The sequence below is a fragment of the Phalangium opilio genome, unplaced genomic scaffold (genome assembly GCF_054372755.1).
Source record: "Phalangium opilio isolate 3A_F unplaced genomic scaffold, DU_Popi_V2 ptg000537l_1, whole genome shotgun sequence".
Classification (NCBI taxonomy): domain Eukaryota; kingdom Metazoa; phylum Arthropoda; class Arachnida; order Opiliones; family Phalangiidae; genus Phalangium; species Phalangium opilio.
In genome coordinates this window covers 1,250,061-1,270,137 of record NW_028324243.1, presented here as the reverse complement: position 1 = coordinate 1,270,137, position 20,077 = coordinate 1,250,061, and the positions used below count along the sequence as shown (strand labels likewise).

Here is a 20,077-nt window from a genome sequence, read left to right as displayed (position 1 = left end):
GTTTCGTAGAAATTTATAAAATTGCAATCAAAGTTTTGTGTTTGGAAAAGGCCTAGTTAAAATTTTGTTTCGCTTGATGACGTAGTAAGGAGAAATTTTCTCTCTTGATGTCGCTCACGTGACGCCTGTTAGTGTCTTAGCGCCGCGTTAAGCCTATTTTATTCAGATTCGCGCGGTATTAGTAGACTCGAAAGTAACGGGCGCTCGCGCTTGGCTTTTCCGCGAGATGCCGTGAGTGACGTAGCAAGGAGAAAAACCCGCCAAAAATCTTCTCTGCAAATTTGCTTTGGCCCCCCGAATTTCAAGTTTTCAGTGTTTTTTCTGTGTTTTCCCTCATATTTAAATATTTATTAAGCATATTTTTGGAATCAGAAGAGTTTAAACTCTCAAAAGAGTAAGGTTTTCTTTAGATTTGAGATAATTTTTAAATCAGTTCGCTATTCCTTTAATATTGATGTCAATTAGTAATTACGTATTTAAAATAACATACATGTTTTGCTCAAAAATAGTTTTTGGTGGCAGTTAAAGTGTTTGCGGCGACTTTTAAAAACAAGATGGGCTTGGCCAGTGTCAACGTTTTAGCCGTGAAAATTTAACTGACAGACAGAATGACACACAGACAGATGGGGCTATTATCATATTTATAATGTTAAAATCAATGTGGGTTTATTTTCACTTTCGGGCGAATGTTTTTACTAGTTGGGAAACCAAAATAAACCTCTCCGAGTCGAGAGGCAATTAATAGGTTTTTCTTAAATAATAAAATAAATATATTTGACATTAATTATGTTAATCGTCAGTAATTTACCTTAATTCTAGTTAAGTCGTTTTAAGAAACTTTATTCCTAAAATCATTTTAAACATAGCTATTGTTGACTTTGAATTCAAGTGTATGCCCCTTTAACAATTCTTGGAAATTTAGGGTATGATTCACAATATATGATAAGAAAACCCGTAATTTCGTGAACATTTGGGAGGATAGACGTTTCTCGTAACCCTAGCCGATTGACGCATATTTCTTAATCCAAATGATGGGAATAGAAGCCAAAAATTTCTTTTTGCGATCACGTTTTTCAACTGCTAACGTGGTGACAGACACACACAGAGATACGTCCAGTGAAATACCTTTCCGTGAAGTCATCGTCACTCGGAGAGGTAAAAAACGAAGAAGCCTATGTTCTATTGCACAGTTTAAGCCTTTTTACGTGCATCACAGGTTTTCTAAATAACTAAATAACCAACCGTGTTGATACATAACATAACCACATGGAATAAAACAGCCTAGCTAGAATATCTACTTTTAAGACTTCGAAATATTATTTAAATTTAACGGAAAGATTTTGGCAAGTTTTTTTAATGATATTAGCTGATTTTTCCAAAAATGTCGCATTTATACCAGTTTTATTTTTAAAAAAATCATTAAAAATGTTAAAACTAAATTTCTCTGTCGATTAATCTTAATTTCAAATTGGAATACATGAATTGATTTCTAATTTTTCGCCCTTTGTGGAATTCAAACAGTGTCCTTGTTTCAGCCACAACTGTGTATAAACCAGAATTTTAAGAACTGCGAAGCAAAACTCGTTTTGAATAAAAAAAATATTCGTTTAGATGAAAATGTTTCGAATCGAATTCTAATGATCGACTTATTTATATGAAAGAGCATATCCATTAAAATGTAAGTTTATAAAATATGTTCCATAAGGATGAACCTTCCTATACTTTGTAATGCTAGAGACTTTACAGCTCGCACTAGTTCGAGAACGACAAGCGAGAATTGACTACACTCGGTTAATTTTGCAGTTCATCTTTCTATTTAGTCTACTAAGCCTTTGACAGCGCCTCACCAGGCGTCGTTTTACTAGAATCTATGACCTACGTCATTTCATGACAAGCTCTCAGAGTAACCAGTGACAATTTTATGAAATTGAACTTATGATGTTTCTCATCGACGACAAGAATTTTTATTATTGTATATTTCTTACATGAATCATTTGTAAATTACACAATTTCTCTTTTTTTAATTCCTTGAAATTATAAAACATTTATTCGTTTGAAGTGTAATTATAAAAAGATCAAGATTAAGTAGCGCGATAGCAACAGGATTAAGAATGAAAGAAAATCACCTTCGTCATTAACATTACAATTAAAATATAGGGGGAGGCAACCTATAGTATCGGATTCAGTTTGATCTCAACGCACTTTCGTGAAAACAGACGTTGAAAATCGGAAGTGCATGATGAAAATCAGAGATTGACACCATTCTTTCGAAATGATATCCCATAATAGCAAAAATAAATAGGGGAAAGTGTCGGACTCTCTCCTTCGTCTGTGACATGCATTTGGAGGGGTGAATGCATACTCACGAAATCTGTTCCATCCCCCTCGCCTATTCACCACGTACCTACGATAATTTGTGATATTGCGCGTGAAGAAATAGTGCGGTTTTATTTTACATTAGCTGCTTTTGACTGAGGCTAACCGTGGCCACTGCAGTTTATCGCCACAATTGATGATGTACATGATTGAATTAATTTAGTTTGCTGATATTGATGTTATTTACTAATAGAAAAACGTTTTAGCTTATAATCATTCACAACCCATCAGGGCCCAAGTTTAAAAGAAATTCTAAAGGATTTTAACGATGAGTTTTTTGAATTAAATGATGATTTCAAGAACATCTGCGGCATTTTTAATTTAATTTTGGCGTGCTAACGTTTTAAGGATTTTATGCCGCTTCCATCGCGGAGAGAAAAAAAATTGGTCGAGTTCCAAAAACATTTCTTACCCCCTTCCCCTCAACCTAAAGCGGCGAAACACGGACCCGGCTCCTTGAATCTAGCTCGGCCGTCTACCACCGCGAGCGTGTCACGTTTTGGAGGGGAAATTTCAGAAACCGCCACTAGAGGGCCAACCGTTTGTGTTTTATCAAGTCTTTTCACTAATGCCGAGTGAAGAATTTGGTTAGCTCAATACTTCTAGTATCATACCACTTCTGGTATTGTTATTTCAAAATGAATAGATCAGGTTCGGTTAGGTTAGGTTAGCGTATGATGGTCTTGTTGCGCTTAATAGGTAATTCTTCAAAAGTCAAGCTAAAAACTGCTTTTTCTAAAACAGCAGTTTTGAACCACTCCGCTGTTCTTTTAGAATCGCAGTGCGGCGGTTGTTATTTCGGGACGGGCTCTTCTATACGACGCATCTCTTGAGCGATTAAAAATATATGACACACCTTTCTAAGTGATGATGACGTCTTTTTAAGAAGGTCAAAATAATAATTCTCAAATTGTTAAAAGAGAAATCCAGACTTTAAGTTATGAGCTTCATTTGAGAATGAATTAACAACAAACCTTTATTACACGCTAAAAACACTTTATTTTCTAATCTAATAAAAATACGTCGATTTAATACTTCTTTTGAATTAATATCTCGAAAAGCCTCTTCATTTTTTTCTCTACCATATTGAGTTGCGGGCTTCAAATGCTTGAAAATCTCACTTACCAAGGGTAAAACAATATGAATTTACGTTGTAGATAACCTAATGTAATTCATTCGATTTATTTCTAGTGAATATGGCGCTACTTTGGAAAAAAAAAACTTTTATGATAATTGCAATAGTGCAAAACTAAAAGGGACATTTGAGTGAGCAGCCCCTTGATCAATTTTCCATAACTGTGCTAAAATGACAACCCGCAACCAGAGAGAATTTATAATAGGGAGTGGAAACTGAGGAATATTATGTAGCTCAAGAATCACGTGATCAACAAAACTGGCCAGGTCTATTTCCGGTATAATGTTTTGTGGCCCCTCCCTCTAGGGTGGTTCTAGAATATTGCGGGAGGGTCTCTAGAGGAGATGGACACTACCTTTTTAGGGAAAGGGGAACGTCCGACTTAAAATAACTCCAAATGGCGCCAGTCGCACTCGAAATCGCGAACCCTTATTGGGTAATTGTACAACCAATAGTGAGTGAGGGCAAACTTTGCAATTAAAGGAGTGGCATATGACCGGAAATTTACCTGGCCAGTTTTAGCGTCTCAGCCTACTTGTTTGATCTACATTGTATTTAGCACTGTCAAGGGCAAGAGCTTCCACTCCCTATTATAAATTCTCTCTGCCGCAACCCATTCAAAACCCCTGATTATCAACTATCGAAAGTTTAATAGTGCTAAAATTAATGAACAAGTCACGTAAAAACATTATGTATTAACTATGTGTGGTTGGGGGTGATTTCTCGCCAATACTCGCAACTACTGAGATCCTAGGCCTATTAAACACCACCTTAAGACCAAACTAAGAACAAAAGCAAGGCTTAATTTTAAATAACTTATTTTAATGCGGTTAAGATAACATCTAGTAAAATATTAAAGAAACTTTATTTTTACTCTTTCAATAATGGTACTCAACTTAAAAACCGACTTCAATATCTTTCTGAAAAATGTTAAATATAGTATTTGAGCGTCCTAGAAAGCTTCATTTTCAAAAGAGCTACATCACCAAACCATGGATTTAGTATAGAAGCTTACGCTTCATGGATATATCACCGTAGCCTTCGGTAAGGCAATTCGATTTTAACCACATTTATGTCATAAAAATTCGCGCGGGTTCGTTGGGTTCTTTATCTCTCGGCGCACGAACTACTAACCCTCACCTTCTCCTCCGAATTTTCTTCAAATTCTACGTCACAAACGCTCGTGCCACTCACCACACCCTCCTCCACTGAATTTGCCTCAAACTCTACGTCACAAACCAGTTCGCGCCATTTCAGACGAGGAATAAATGTGGTGCGTGTTTTAAGGTGAGTGATATATCCAGGAAGCGTAACCTTCTATGGTAAATCCATGACCAAAACAAACCAATTTATTCCCGATCCCGAGGCTTAACTGTCAAATTTGGGTCAAATGATGCGTCGTCTACTTCAGAGCCTAAAATATTGAAACTGTTTGACTCTGAAGCAGACGACGCAACATACTGATCCCGATTTATCAGTTTCAAAATCCCGTGTCAACTGTCAAGCCTTAGCACACGCCTTGAGAATAAAGATGGATTGGGAACTTGGTTTAATAAGTTTACAATTGCCAATTCACCTTCAGATTAAGAACAGCACCCACCGTCTAAGGATATCCCGGCTGTCTAAGACCAAGGCCCGAAAGCTAAATTTGTCTTCGAGAAGACGACTTAAAGCAAAGTGCAGGTCCTACAAGTTGACTTTTCTCCTGAACTCCGGATTTAGCTTCGTGAAGGCGGGATATAAAAGAGCACCTATAAGTCCCGCCTACCAATGCCTCTTGCCTTCGCCAGGCCGGAGCCTCCGAGATATCTAGGCCCATGCATGTAGCGAAGCGAGAATATTTTTTTGACTAATTTAGTTTGCCGTGTTTTCCCGCTTGGTGGCGCTTTCAGCACCGTAAAATAAACAAGTTCAGCCTCATGACCCCGTCGACTGCTACAATATTAGGGCAAGGTATAGACGTAGAGCGGTGAAGCCGAGGTCGCGGATAGTTAAAAAATGTTTTTGAAAATTTCCGAAGACCTTTATTAAACAATCATTCCAAAGAATTAAAGGATAAAAATGTTAAGGTTAAAAAAAAGAAAGGTTTTGAAGGGGTAAAAAAATCCTCTAATGGTATATGAAAACTGTGAATTAGCAACTTCAAGAAGTTTTGTTTTACTAAAAAAACAACGGTGTTAAAATCTCATAATTACATTTTTTGTCCATACAATCTATCCAATAGATTCAATAAAAAGTGAATAGCCCCTAAAAAATTACGTTAATTTAAAGGTGAAACCTTTGTTTTTCATAAAAGTTTTATAATTGGTCCCTAATATGTCATCGATAATTTATGGAAGACCCCGGTCGCAACGGTCATTAAAGCGCCACCTCGTACACACAAAGGGTAAAAATATTTCCTCTATGAAACTGGATACTTCCCCACATAAAAATCGATATGCATGGGCCTAGATATCTCGGAGGCTTCGGCCAGGCCAAAACTGTAGTTCGTAAGGACAGTCACCTTGTAGGGGATCAACTGGACCCGCGCCTTGCTTTAAGTCTGAAATCCGGCTTGAATAAAACGACTTCGACTTCAAAGCATTGGCTAGCGATTTTGCCTTCCGAAGTTAGACCAACCGACCAAATTTTTTATTCAGTTTTTCCCGCTGCGATCGTGTTGGGGGGGGGGGCGGAGAGAAAAAGAAATATTTAGCGAAACAGCTATTGAGCTGGAAGATAATTCAAGGGTAAGGTCTTTCCTATCATATGTTAATATGATCGACAAAAAGTAACGACTTTACCTACCAAGTTAAAATTTTGCATGACACAATTATTGCATATTCGGTACGCTTCAAAGGTATTTCGTCTATCCGCGGCCATCTGGGAAAATAATACCATGTAACGTACAAGGTATTCTTTATGGACAACCCTCAGAACAGTCTATCATAAGATATGCTCCATAAGTTTGTCAGTGGGTACTGAGAGCTTATCATGAAGTGACGTAGGTCATAGATTCTCGTAAAGCGTCGACGCCTGGTGAGGCTCTTTCAAAAGCTAAGTACAAGCTAAATAACCAAGATGGACAGCAAAACCGAGTCTAGTCAATTCTCGCTTCCGTCATTCTCCAACAAGCTCTCAGTAAGTCTCTGCCAATACGAAGTATAGATAGTGTCATACTTATGGAACATATCTTATAAACTTATGATATTGTCAACTAGCGCCATAAATAAGCAGAGTCAAAGAAGAATTCGGAAAATATTCAAAATTCACGCAGCGTCTATATATTTCCTTTCAAAATAATAAAAGGTGATCAGGGCCGGATTAAGCACTTTTGCACCCGGGGCCGAGATAGTGTGCGCCCTTTTAAGTCGGAAAAAATGGAGCAGCAAATGTTGCTGAGAGGGAATATTTTAATTCAATGCGCCCCCAACAAGCCTTCTCGCCCCCCCTTTAATCCGGCCCTAAAGGTGATTAAAATTTATGGGCAAGCCTTGTTACCGTAACTAGCGCCACTTTTCCCTAACATCTGTTAAACGTGGTGGCAAAATGAAGTAATTACAAGATCTACCCTAATTTAAGGATTTAATACTCTTTTTAACAGAACTACTACTTGCTTTTGTAAAAACCTGTTTTTCAAATTCAGTGAAGAAATGACAAGTTTCTTTAATTGAATGTGTAACTTACTGAGGTTTACGGTTTACTTATGTAAAAGTCTATCTGAATCATCGTCCCTACCTTCAAGCTTCGTTACCTTTAAGTGTTTGAACGAATTTTATAGCTTAGAAGACCGGTATTTTCGCGAGAGGAGGCATGGGAGTCAAGGAACTTTGTGTTGGATGATAAACTTGCTCGTTTTCGATAGACTAAGACCAAAACCTCGCGTTTAAAAACCTTTCAAGTAAGAAATTTCGTAATAATTTTCTTAATAAATTATCGCCAAGTTTAATCCTAATCGTAAGTAACAGTTTAATGTCTTTATTAATTGAAATTAAAATTAAATCTCTGCGTATTAATACGCTTCAACTATTAATATTCTGTTATACATGAGCACTTAAAAAATGAAGTTCAAACAAGTTGGTCGTTGTTTATTAATCCAAGTTTCACTCCTTAATTCTAATAGCTGTTTGAAGACCGGAAATGGGGACAAAGGATACATTCTTCTGGAGTTATTTGCGGACACTATCTACATTCCAAATAGTTACGGCTCTTGTGGTCATTTGGTTGGTGTACTTGGTCATTGAAAACCATCTGACCTTTCAACTATTTAAAAGACACGGGATTCCTGGTCCGAAACCTATCATGTTCTTCGGGCATATCCTGCATTATAGGGCAGGAGGTCGAATGCCCCATGAGGTCATCAGCCAATGGTTGCAAGAATACGGGAATGTCTTTGGATTTTTCTTCGGGAGACAAGCTTCTTTGATTATTAACGATGCTAATGTCATGAAAGAAGTTATGATACGAAATTTTAACGATTTTACAAACAGGTACTGTAAATTTTATTGCCGGTCTTTTTTGAAGGTTTTTGCTATAAAATTAGTGTTAAACAGATTTTTTGCGAGTTAAAATGGTACAGTATTTGTTTAAAATGAGTCAGCATAGTAGTACAAGTAACAGTAACCAGAGTTTTTGTCGGTTTTTAAAAACTTGGCCCATTGAATTGAAGTTAGTTATCGGTAGATGTCATTCAATTTGAGTAAATTAAATTTTCACATGAAGTAAATCCGTTTCAAGTTTTAAAAATGTTCATGAGAAGTAATTAATTTTGACATTAGTTCATAAGGTATGTTCCATAAGTTTGTCACTGGTTACTAAGAACTTGTCATGAAGTGACGTAGGTGAAATGTCATAGTTTCTGATGAAGCGACGCCCGGTGAGGCGCTGTCAAAGGCTTGGTAGATACTGAATAGGAAGATGGACTGCAAAACTGAGTGTAGTCAATTCTCGCGTCGTTCTTGAACTAGCATTACGAAGTGTAGAAAGTGTCATTCTTATGGAACATATCTTATAAACTTATGATTTTGAAGTAAAACTTGTTTTGAAGAGATAAAGAATATAGGGTGGCTGCTAAATATGCATTTATAAAAATATAAACACTTGATTTGTCATGCAGGTGTACTAGTGTACTTATATTAACAAAACATCAGTTGTTTTATATTTATTTTTAATTTTCACACTCATAAAATTCTCTAAAAATTTAAATATATATAGTGGTCGGCATTTGGATAGGATAATATCTGTTTGTTTTATCTTTATTCATAATTTGAAATTATCCACGGGAAGTCTATGATTAATGCAATGTAATCACGAATAATTGTCTGATTATTATCCATGAATAACTGATTAACCAAAATTCTGTGGATTATCTTGTCCATACGCCGACCACTAAATATATAAGACCAGGGTTCGATTGGACAAATTATAGTTTTGAAAATCTGGGAGGAGGTCAGGAATATGTCGGGTATTCATTTTGTTTCCCAAACATTACCATTGATCTCTGGCAATCACCTAAAAGCCGCCAAGGGCATTCAAAAAGTATACATACAAGGGAAAGTCAGGGATTTGCAATCCGAATATTTCCTACGAACCCTCAGAGCGATTTTTCCTAATTATTTAATAACTTTTGTGTTTGTGTGTGGGGTTAACTTATGTAAGAGCCGACATTGACAAACTTATTTGTTGTAGTTTAAAATCAATTTATTAATGGTTACATTAAACGTTAAACTTTATACATAGTAAATGAATTAATCACCGTCACGGCGCGCGTAGGAATGATGCCTGTTCTAGATTCTCTTATCTATATATATACAAATTTTGGCCTATTCTTTATTTTACGTTGTTACATAAAAAACTATTTAGACTACTTTTTTATGTACACAACAATATCCCCTTTTTTAAAGACCGAATCTATCGGGTGGTTTAATTCGTCGGCCGGAAGTTCGTCTGACTTGAGCGGAGTGATTTCCTTGAATGTCGTTATCGTTGGTAGGGATTGGTCCGGCAGGTACTGAGGTTGCTGAGGTCGATGATTTAGATTTGGCTTTGGATGTTGCTTCAACAGGAATTGGAATGACGCTGGAGGTAGAAGGTTCTGGCTGCAAGGTTTGATCAGTAGACTCGAGGATGACTTGTTCAGTATTTTGCCTTTGGGTCGTGCCTCCTGATTCGTTGATTGTAGGTTCCGGAAAATCTAAAGGATAGCTGTATGGTTCAGGCTCAGGATCAGTTTCCGGTCTATAGCTGTTCGATGAACATCCTCGTAGCTGGTTTGAGTGCTTTCGCAATGTCCCGTTTTCAGAGTTGACCTCATACATCGTATTGCCCAGTCGTTTCGTAACGAGTGCTGGAAGCCATGTGGTTTTTCTTGATTGATTGTGAACGTTGGCATAGACTGCATCTCCTATATCGAACGATCGATGGTGCGGTTGCTTTTCATGTGGCGTCTGAACTTCTTGTGTAGATAAATTTTTCGGATGAAGTAGGTCTAGTCTTGTTGTGATATTCCTTCCGAAAAGTAGTTCCGACGGAGACTTTCCAGAATTCAGTGGAGTGCGTCTATAGTTGATTAGGATTCGTGCCAAACGTTGCGCTAGGGTTCCTTTTCTGTAAGTGTCGAAGCCATGATTTAAGACGTTGATTTCTTCAGTTGTTAGTTCGGGGTTCTTTTTAAGTGACGTTTTGATTATTCTGACGCTCCTCTCCGCTTGTCCGTTTGAAGCTGGATGGTATGGTGCGATCGTAAGATGTTTTATACCATTTTGAGACGTGAATAATTTGAACTGTTCGCTTGTGAAAGACGTGGCGTTGTCGCTGACCAGTGTCTTCATTATCCCGTATCTAGCAACGTGGTCTCTTAGTGCTGTGATTGAAGATTCAGATGATGTGTTGTCCCTTATGTAAACTTCAATCCATTTGGTGTATGCGTCGACTATGATGAATAAGTATTTTCCGTCAAGAGGACCGGCATAGTCAATATGAGTTCTTTCCCAAGCTTCATTGGTGATTGGCCAGGGATTGTAGTTTCGTGGTGGCATGGCTGCGTTTTCGTTACACGTCTTGCAATTCCTTGCCATTTCTTCAATTTGCTGGTCAATTTTTGGCCACCACACGGTTGTGCGGGCTTTGTTTTTCATACGAACGATGCCGTCATGTGTCGTGTGAAGTTCTTGCAATACTGCAGGCTGCAAACTTTTTGGTACAACGGCTCTTGATCCAGTTATGACTATATCGTGCGCAATGGATAGTTCGTCTCTTTTCTTGAAAAAGGGCGTTAATTCGGGCTCAATTTCTGATTTTGACGGCCATCCATGTAGTAAATATCCCATGACTGTCTGTAGAGTCGGGTCTTGAGATGTCGCTTTCATCATAGTGGTGGTGGTAATTGGTTGGTTGTTCAAATCTTCAAGTAGTAGCACGTATTCTTGAGGTTGAGATGTAGTGAAATCGTCGGTTATCAATGGTAAACGACTGATGGCGTCGGCGTTTGAGTTCAATATCCCTTTCTTGTATACGATCTTGTAGTTGTGTGACGATAGGAGAAGTGCCCATCGTTGGAGTCTGGAGGCGGCCATCGGTGATATAGGTTTTTTCTCTGATAAGATTGATACCAATGGTTGATGATCCGTGAGAAGAGTAAATGTCCGTCCGAGTAGATAATCTCTGAATTTGGACACTCCATAGACTAGTGCGAGGGCTTCTTTTTCTATCTGGGGATATTTCTTTTCCGCCGTGGTGAGGGTCCTTGATGAAAAAGCAATCGGTCTCTCTACACCGTCGATTATGTGCGATATAACTGCTCCGATTCCAACAGGTGACGCGTCGCAGGCGAGTAGAACGTCCTTTGTTGTATCGAAATGCGTTAGTACGTTGGAGTTCTTAAGAGCGAGCTTGGCTGTTTTCATGACTCTTTCTTGATCGTCTCCCCAAGTCCATGCTACGGATTTCTTCAGAAGGTTGTATAATGGTGACAGCAGCGTCGAGTTATTCGGTATGAACTTCGAGTAATAATTGAATAAACCCAGGAACGAGCGTAGTTCGTCGGCGTTCTTTGGGGACGGCGCTTCCATTATGGCGTTCAATTTTTCCTCTTGTGGGTGAAGTCCGTGTTGATCAAGTCTGTAGCCCAGAAAGTCCAATTCGGGTACCATGAACAAACATTTGTCCCTGCGTAAGCGTAGGTTAGCTTTTTCTAGTGTTGTTAGTACTTGATCTATTCTTTTTAGGCAGTCTTGGTCGTCTCTTCCGCCGATGAGTGTGTCGTCCTGGAATGGGCAAACACCATCATGTTTGGCAAGCAATATTTCCATTTGCTTCTGGAATATAGCGCTGGCTGATGAAACTCCGAAAGGTAGGCGGTTGTAGGCGTATAATCCTTTCGGCGTGTTGACGACCACCAGTTTCTTCGATTCTTCATCCAGGGCTAACTGGTTGTATGCGTCGCGCATATCTAGTCTTGCGAAAACTTTGCATCCAGCCATTTTGGCAAAGACATCTTCAGCCTTGGGTAATGGATAAACTTCCGTATCGATCATCAGGTTGGCTGTGATCTTGTAGTCGCCACATATCCGCACTGTTTTATTAGGTTTCAGTACTGGTACTATTGGTGTGGCGAAGTTGGAATAAGGAATTGGTTCAATGATTCCCATTTTCTCCAGTCTATCCAGCTCCTCATTGACCTTGTCCTTCAACGCGTATGGTACGCTTCTGGCTTTGTAGAACTTGGGTGTGATTCCAGCTTTAGTGTGTAGATGTACCTTGACGTCTTTCAGACAACCCATAGTGTCTGAAAATAGCTTCTTGTGTTTGTCCAGGATTGCCATTACTTCAGGATTATTTCTGTTAATATGGTTGACGTGGAGCGCTTGAAATGCAGGGTCTTCAATTCGTAGTGAAGAGTAAATCCATGCTCGACCGCAAATGGTGGGTCTGTTGTCACTGGCAATTAATAGTGATAGCATCGCTGATCGTCCGGAAAAGTTTACGTGGACTGTGGTTTGTCCAAGGATGGTTACAGGGTCCCCGTTGTAGGCGATAAGCGTTCTTTCCGTGAAAGGTTGTATGTCTTCCGTTGTAGATATGGTTTTGAATTTGTCCATGGGCATAATGGAATATGCGGATCCGGTATCGTATTCCATATGCGTGGTTTGGCCATTGATTTCGCATACGATGATCGTTGGTTTCGGAGGTTTTTCGTGTTTCGAGCAGGCTCCATCGGTTTTCAGGTGGAAGATTTCGTATCCATGATGTTCCTGATGGTTTGCGCCGGTGTCTGTCGATAATTGCGTTGGTTCTTCCGAGGTGATCAAATTCGTGTTGTGACGTTGTTGTCTGGAACTCATTCTGTCAGCGAGGCATGCTCTGGCGATGTGGCCTTTTTTGTTACACTTTAAACACGTAGCATCGAGGTATGGACAACTTGACGGTATGTGGTTGGAGTCCTTGCAACGAATACAGCTACGTTGACGTGTAAGATCCGGTTTCCTTGCTGGTGGATTGAACGTGGGGTTTTGAGATTTCGCTTGAGACGATTTAGCGTGAGATCTGGGTCTACGGTTGTGTATTGCGTTGACTACTGTTGAGCTGGCGTTAGGGCCTTGCTTCAATTCTCTGGAGTTTCGGGCAGCGGTTTCCATGGCGACTGCCGTGGTTGTTGCTATTTCCAGGGTTATGTCCTTTATAGTAATCAGTCGCTCGTAGATTTGTTGGTTATTGATTCCAAATATCAAGCGATCACGTATCATTGTTTCCAGGTCTTTAAATTTACAAAACTCACTCATCTTTCGTAGCTCTGTGAGGTACGTGGCAATGGTTTCTCCGGGATGACGTGATCTGCTGTAGAATTTTTCCCTCTCTGCGATTTCAGTCGGAATGGGGTTGTAGAACTTTTTCAATGTGTCCAAAACTGTTGCGTAAGTACAGGCGGCATCCTGTGGTGTGACTGGATTCAGGATACTTCGAAGAGTCGTGTATACTGTAGAGCCGACGCAAGTAAGTAAGTGTGTTTTCTTCTTATCTTCGTCCGTGATGCCCATAGTTTGGAAAAAGAATTCCAGCCGTTCGGCGTAAATAGTCCAAGTTTCCAAGTTTTCATCGAAAGGGTCGAAAAGTCGACCAGAAGCCATGTCGTTTGTGTGCGAACTGCTCCCGATGTAACGGATACGATGAGTAGAGTTGTTTGAAATCTGACGTCAGCGTCCGCGCGTTTTTTAAAAGTTCGTAGTGTCCGTCGCCAATTTTTGTGTTTGTGTGTGGGGTTAACTTATGTAAGAGCCGACATTGACAAACTTATTTGTTGTAGTTTAAAATCAATTTATTAATGGTTACATTAAACGTTAAACTTTATACATAGTAAATGAATTAATCACCGTCACGGCGCGCGTAGGAATGATGCCTGTTCTAGATTCTCTTATCTATATATATACAAATTTTGGCCTATTCTTTATTTTACGTTGTTACATAAAAAACTATTTAGACTACTTTTTTATGTACACAACAATAACACACGAAAATTTTCGGTTGCAGGCAGACATTTTCTCTACCCTTTGAACCTGTCTCCGAAAGTATCTTAATGGCAATGGATGACAAATGGCGTGACACTAGAAGTTTATTGACACCAGCGTTTAGTAGCGGCAAACTGGTAAGGATTCCTCAGATCAAATGTGGATGAGAGGGAAAGTATGACAATGGCCATAGAGCCTGTGTTAAAAAACGCGGACATCAAAGTTTCAGCAATAACTATTTAGTGACTGATGGAATTGCAAACTCGCGACTGAAAGTAGTTCAGACATTTATGCTCCTTGGTTTGACCATAGCCCACTCAATCACGCACATCACGACGCAAGCTGCTCGCGCCAAGGGTTTATGTGTTCTTCTATCGCTTCGATAACCTTACTTAAATCCATATTATACCTTCAAATACCTTTTAAAACATTACCAGCTACTCTGTCCTGACTACAAACACAAATCGAGGAAGTTCTAGCATACACAATAGCAGACGATGGTAACCGCGTAACCGCGAATTAACACAAGACCTATTTTAAGGGAGTGAACAGGCCCATTATAGCTACGCCAATAGAACGGTCAACTACGGCGAAACTCTGATGACTCGCGACTTTTGGCCGTTTTCATACTTTTCCTCTCATCCACTTTTGCTCAGATGTATTCTTCGAAGGACTTTAATGGAAATATCGTTGTTTTTGTTAGAAACTGCTGGCAGGTGCCATGAACGACTTAACGGACACCCTAGTCTCGGAACTCTCTAAAGTAGTTGACCGAGAGATTAACATCTTGGAGAAAATGCAAGCGTTGACCTTAGATGTCATTGCGCAATGCGCTTTGGCGTTGAATGTTGATTGCCAACGTAATGAGCGCGATCCTTTCCTCCTGTCCGTCAGGGAGTACTTCCGGTACACTTTGAACCCTGTCCTAAAGGCGGCCATCGCTTTCCCATTCATTGGCTATCCACTCGTCTGGATAAACAGGTATTTGACCGCTGGAAAACTGACCGATATGATAGTGAACAATTTGAAGAAGGTCATTGCCATTCGACGTCAAAATCCAAATAAAAATCAAGTTGATATTCTGCAATTGTTATTGGACGCTGAGGATGTGGATGTTGGCACCAAGCACGCAAATTCAACCAACAATAAGTACACACACATTATTCACATTCTTATGGTTTTCTAAATTTTTTTGTTATTTGACCCTAACATGTTAGGATCCAGTATAGTACCAGCTGGCATATGACGCAGCCAATGAATTATATCAGGAATGTATGGAGGGGCTGGAATGGCTAAGGGGGCTCTCGTTGTACCCTTGATGGTAGAAACAAAAGGCGAGTCCTTTTTGTTTTTTGAGAAGTGTAGCTCCTCTCCCTACGTCTGTTTAGCTGTCTACCGAAGGCGAAAAATGTCATGACTCGTTAAAAAAGGCATGGTAGAAGTGACCTTTAGATTTTTTAAAGTTAAATGCGCTGATTCGCCGCCGTTCGCGTTCATATTCGATTATCTCAGCCTAGACAGAGGACCTAGGGTAGAGGGTGGAGAATTATAGGAAACAAGTTTTTGGGCAGCCAATGAATGAATGAAAATAATTTAAATGGTAAATACGATTTTTACGTCAGGCTATGACGTCACTAGCGTAAATTAAGCCACGCCAGTTCTTTCCAAGATCATTTCACGCCGATTAGGATTTGACCTTAGCCATTCCAACCCTTCCATACATTCCTGATTATATATTAAAGATTTTTAGATCCAATTTCTTGAGCTAATTTTGAGACGTAGGATTTCTCCGCTTCTTTTACTATTCAAAATTAATGTTGCTCCAAAATGAACATAGCAATACTACAGGTAATATCAGGAGTATTTTGTAGGCTTTAGGAGTAAACAACTAGCGCAAACCATCAAATTTCATATCGAACAAATGTACAGTTTTAGAAACCAAAAAAATATCATTCAACGAATCCACATTGTGACATTGGAGTCATTAGAGGCCGCCATTTTTTATTGAACCTGTTGTTGTCTTATGCAAATCTCTTTTGCCATGGCAACAACAGGAGGCGTAGTATGTTTTGGAAGCTACTGTAAGAGTTTCAAAACCCCAATCAGATCCCTGCTTAGAGCGAGATTAGGCGCTTGCCCTCTTTTACCCCATACACGGAAGCATAGGCCTTACGGTTTATACCCATTCCAAGGAGATGAGAATCATAAGGAAAAGACTGCGCTATCTACTTATAGATGCCGGTCGCTATGCTAGAGTTACTAATGAAGTCTCTACAATACTCCTGGTGATATCAAGTTAAATTCATTTGTCCCCTCAGTAGCAAGAAACGCAATTTGACGGACAGGGAGATCATAGCGAACGCGCACTTGTTCCTATTGGCTGGGTACGAGACCACAGCTACTACCCTTGGCTTTGTCTTCTACTCCTTGACTGTCCACCCGGAAATTCAGGAGAAACTTTATGAAGAAATCATGGAAAATTTGGCTGATATTAGCAGGCCATCTTACGACGAGGCACACGCTTTGCCCTACCTTGATCAAGTCATTAACGAAACCCTCAGGTATAAATCGTTCTATCGTAATCGTCATTTTCGTTTAGCTATGCGCAATCTTTGTCTGGTAACCGGGTAACTTCAACCAAGGATGAGTAATCTGAGGGAAATCGGCACGGTAAACTGTGGAACGACTCAGGTCCGATAGGACGCTAGAAATGGGAGAGGAATGGTCGGGAAAATGGCGGACTGTCTACGTCAGACGAATCCGGAAGACCGCCCGCCATTTTCCCGTGTATTCTCTCCCTGGTTCTAGCGTTCCTCCGGACCTGAGCAGTTCCACAGTTAGCGGGTCAATTTCTCTTAGATTACGCAACCCTCCCCCACGCCGAGACCATTATTGAAACTTTTCGAGTCAGACCTTAGCCATAACATAAGGCTTACGAGGCGAAAGGTTTCGGGGCTCTCCCGCTAGGTGCGACGACAGGCGATTAGAAAAACGGAGGTTTTTACCTTATTATTCCAGTCCTTCTGAGTTTAACGGTTATGGCTTACCACTATAGTATCTTAATTTTTAGGTTATATCCTGTTGTGCCTCATTTCCTGTTGCGTACCGCCGCGAAAGATATTCGTTTGGGGTCGGTCTTCATTCCCAAGGGAGTTGTTGTTCAAGCGCCCGTTTGGCAATTGCACCACGACCCGGAACTCTGGCCCGATCCCTTGACCTTCAGTCCTGAACGCTTCGCTCCCGAAAACAAGGGCAATGTGAAGACGGGGTCATTTTTCGGTTACGGCATTGGTCCGAGAAACTGTATCGGGTCAAGGTTTGCTCAGTTGGAAATGAAATTGGCCATTATCAAGATCTTGAAGAATTTCAAACTGGTTCCATCTGCCGGAACGGAGGTTCCCTTGCAACTAGCTTGCTCATCCATACTTTTGAGCGCCAAAAATGGAGTTCTGATAAAGCTTGAGTCCAGGAACTAAAGCTTGTCGAATACCAACCTCTTGCTTCACTCTTAACTTCAAAAGATGTTAACGATTTCGATCACTTAGTGTGCTTGGTTTCCCATCAACTTTAAAACCTCTTGATTTCATATTAACATAAATTCCTCTAGTTTTTCTAATCCATTTAATTGATATTCTTTGAAATCCATTTCATTTATATTCTTTTGAATTCCATTTCGTTTCATGTTATCTTGAAAGAGCCAAAATTGGAAGTATTATGCTAGACATTATATAAGCATCCGTATGAGCGGATCCCATAATAGCGGTAATCATAACCGCGGTTCCCCAGATACCGGTATCCCGAAAGCGCAGTTTACACGTTACGGCAGTTTCCTCTACAGTGGTTCTCGTAAACGCGGCGTACTGTTACAGCAGTTCCCAAAAGAGCAGTATACAATTAATCAAGAAATGAAAAACGATAGTCATTTATGATGAGATAGGTTTGGCTTTTTGAACCCCAGTAATTTTGGAGTCAGTTTAGGTAGTGTTTTTCCAACCTGAATATAATTAGGTCAGGTAAGGTTAGGTTAGGTTAGGTTAGCGTATGATGGTGTAGGTTTGGTTAGGTTAGGTTTGACTGTTTGAACCCCAGTATTATTAGGGTCAGTTTAGGTATTGTTATTCTAAAATGAATAGTATTAGGTAAGGTTAGGTTAGGTTAGCGTATAATGATCTTGTTGTAGTTAATATAGGTAAGATAAAGTGTATGGTTAAGAATTGTTCAAAACTCAAGCTAAAAACTGCTATTTCGCAAAACAGCAGCCGCTATTTCTAAAACAGCAGTTTTGAACATCGCTCTTTTTTATGGAATCGCGGTCACTATTTCGGGAACTACTCAAACACGGTACACCCGACATAAATCATAGAATATGTTTAATGTGGCTATAATGCTGCCTTACCAAAATAGCTTTGCCAAAAAGCATGTTACCATGGATACCGATCGAGATTATAAGACTTTTAAAAGGTGGAATTCATAAACGTCGAACGCAACGCAATTTAGTACAGGCAAAGGCAGGGCGTCGTGCGCAAACTTCTGCCTTTTGCGCACTACGCCCTGCCTTTGCCTGTACTAAATTGCGTTGCGTCTGACGTTTATGAATTCCACCTTTAAGCCGCTATTTTGTATCATCTAGGAGGATATAGGGGTGAGGGAGTCTTCGACTGCCCGTTTTCCCATTGTAACGCGCTTACAAATTATAGGTCGTGGTTTCCCCCGTTTTCACTCGCTCTGGGAGATTCTTAGTTGCGCACATAGTTCCGCGCACATCGTCATCGAGCCTCACCTGTTCGTTTGTTTTAATTTTTGTTAAAGGCTTAATACGTCGCGCTGCAATTTTTTAGTGCTTTAATGGAACATTTATCATTATTTTATTTTTTATTAATAGTAAATTATGGTTCTTACATAAAGGTAACGGCTTTTTACTCTTTCACTACACCAAAAACTCTACTAGATAAGTGTTTAAGATGGATTAAAGCCTGTGGGAGGGTCGAATTAAAAAATAAAATTAAAAGGATAAAAATTAAAATATAGGCGGCGTTGCTTTAAAGGCCTAAGCTAGCATGAAAAACCCGCCTTTTTTTGAATTGGATTTGCGTGGTAACTAGGTGCGCGTGCACGAATCTCCCATCGGAGAGGCCGAAACCTGAGCTCTAAGAACGGGCAGTCGAAGACTCCCTCACCACTATATCCTCCTAGGTATCATCAGATGAAATTGCATTAACAACCTTCAAGGTTCATTGACCCGCTACCTCTTGAAAATACAAGTGAAAAAATGACGCTTTTGACGTTTCATATTTAAACTGATAAAAGGGGTTGCTGTATAATTTTGGAATTAACGAAAACTGCAGGATTGTTTTTTAATAAACAAACATGTCAAAGCTATAAAGTCTTTCTGCGGCATGTGAAATGGCGAAACTAAGAAAATAAAATTATATATTTTCTATGGTAATTTTCTGGATTTCTAAACCGCTAATAATAATAATAATAATAGATAATGAACACTCTAAAAACTTAAATACCAAAGTTTTTATTAGAGAAGATAGAAAAGAAATGTCCTATTTTCATTATATTTTTAGAGAGCCAATACATGTACACTCTTTGAAAATGATATTTTTAATTATAAAAATTATTAGAACTAAACTTGTCTTTCTGATTTTGATAATGTCACTTAGTTGTTAGATGACAGTCGAGTCAGATTCTACCCGTGGAAAATGATCTTTCCTGAAAAGTATCTGACGATTGAAACCAACACTCTAAGGAATACTAACTTTTAATTTACCTCTCTGAGTGCCACATGTCAAGGAGAGGCACGTTCCTGGATGTGTCTAAGTGTCTGTTGTTACTCGCCACTGGACCGCGTTTGCAGTTTAAAATACGGATCGCATTCCCATTTTCAAAGAAATTTGGAAAAGTTCACTTCATTTCGTTAACTATTCTACATTCATTCACAAGGTTGGAAGGTTATAGGAATCCACAATATTCATGGCATTTATATATAACCATGGTAATACTGTATAGTGGAATGAGTAGGACAGTATTACCATGGTTAAATATTTTGCAAGGAATCTACTGTTAAAAGTAACGCATA

The 20,077-nt window shown here is 39.4% G+C and overlaps 1 protein-coding gene across 3 annotated transcripts; it reads left to right on the top strand.

The window, feature by feature from the left end:
* The first annotated feature begins 7,244 nt into the window (after positions 1–7,244).
* On the top strand, positions 7,245–19,629 carry LOC149588717 (cytochrome P450 3A8-like). Of its 3 annotated transcripts, none has more exons than XM_089862320.1 (6): positions 7,245–7,391; positions 7,614–7,980; positions 14,015–14,129; positions 14,696–15,141; positions 16,311–16,553; positions 17,063–19,629. In XM_089862320.1, the coding sequence occupies exons 2-6, from the start codon at positions 7,631–7,633 to the stop codon at positions 17,466–17,468; spliced, it is 1,560 nt and encodes a 519-aa protein (XP_089718446.1). In that variant the 5' UTR covers positions 7,245–7,391; positions 7,614–7,630; the 3' UTR covers positions 17,469–19,629. The 3 variants fall into 3 exon arrangements, with proteins under 3 accessions (XP_089718446.1, XP_089718447.1, XP_089718445.1); XM_089862321.1 differs by having other exon boundaries at positions 7,261–7,447; positions 16,314–16,553; XM_089862319.1 differs by having other exon boundaries at positions 7,263–7,447.
* Positions 19,630–20,077: the final 448 nt, after the last annotated feature.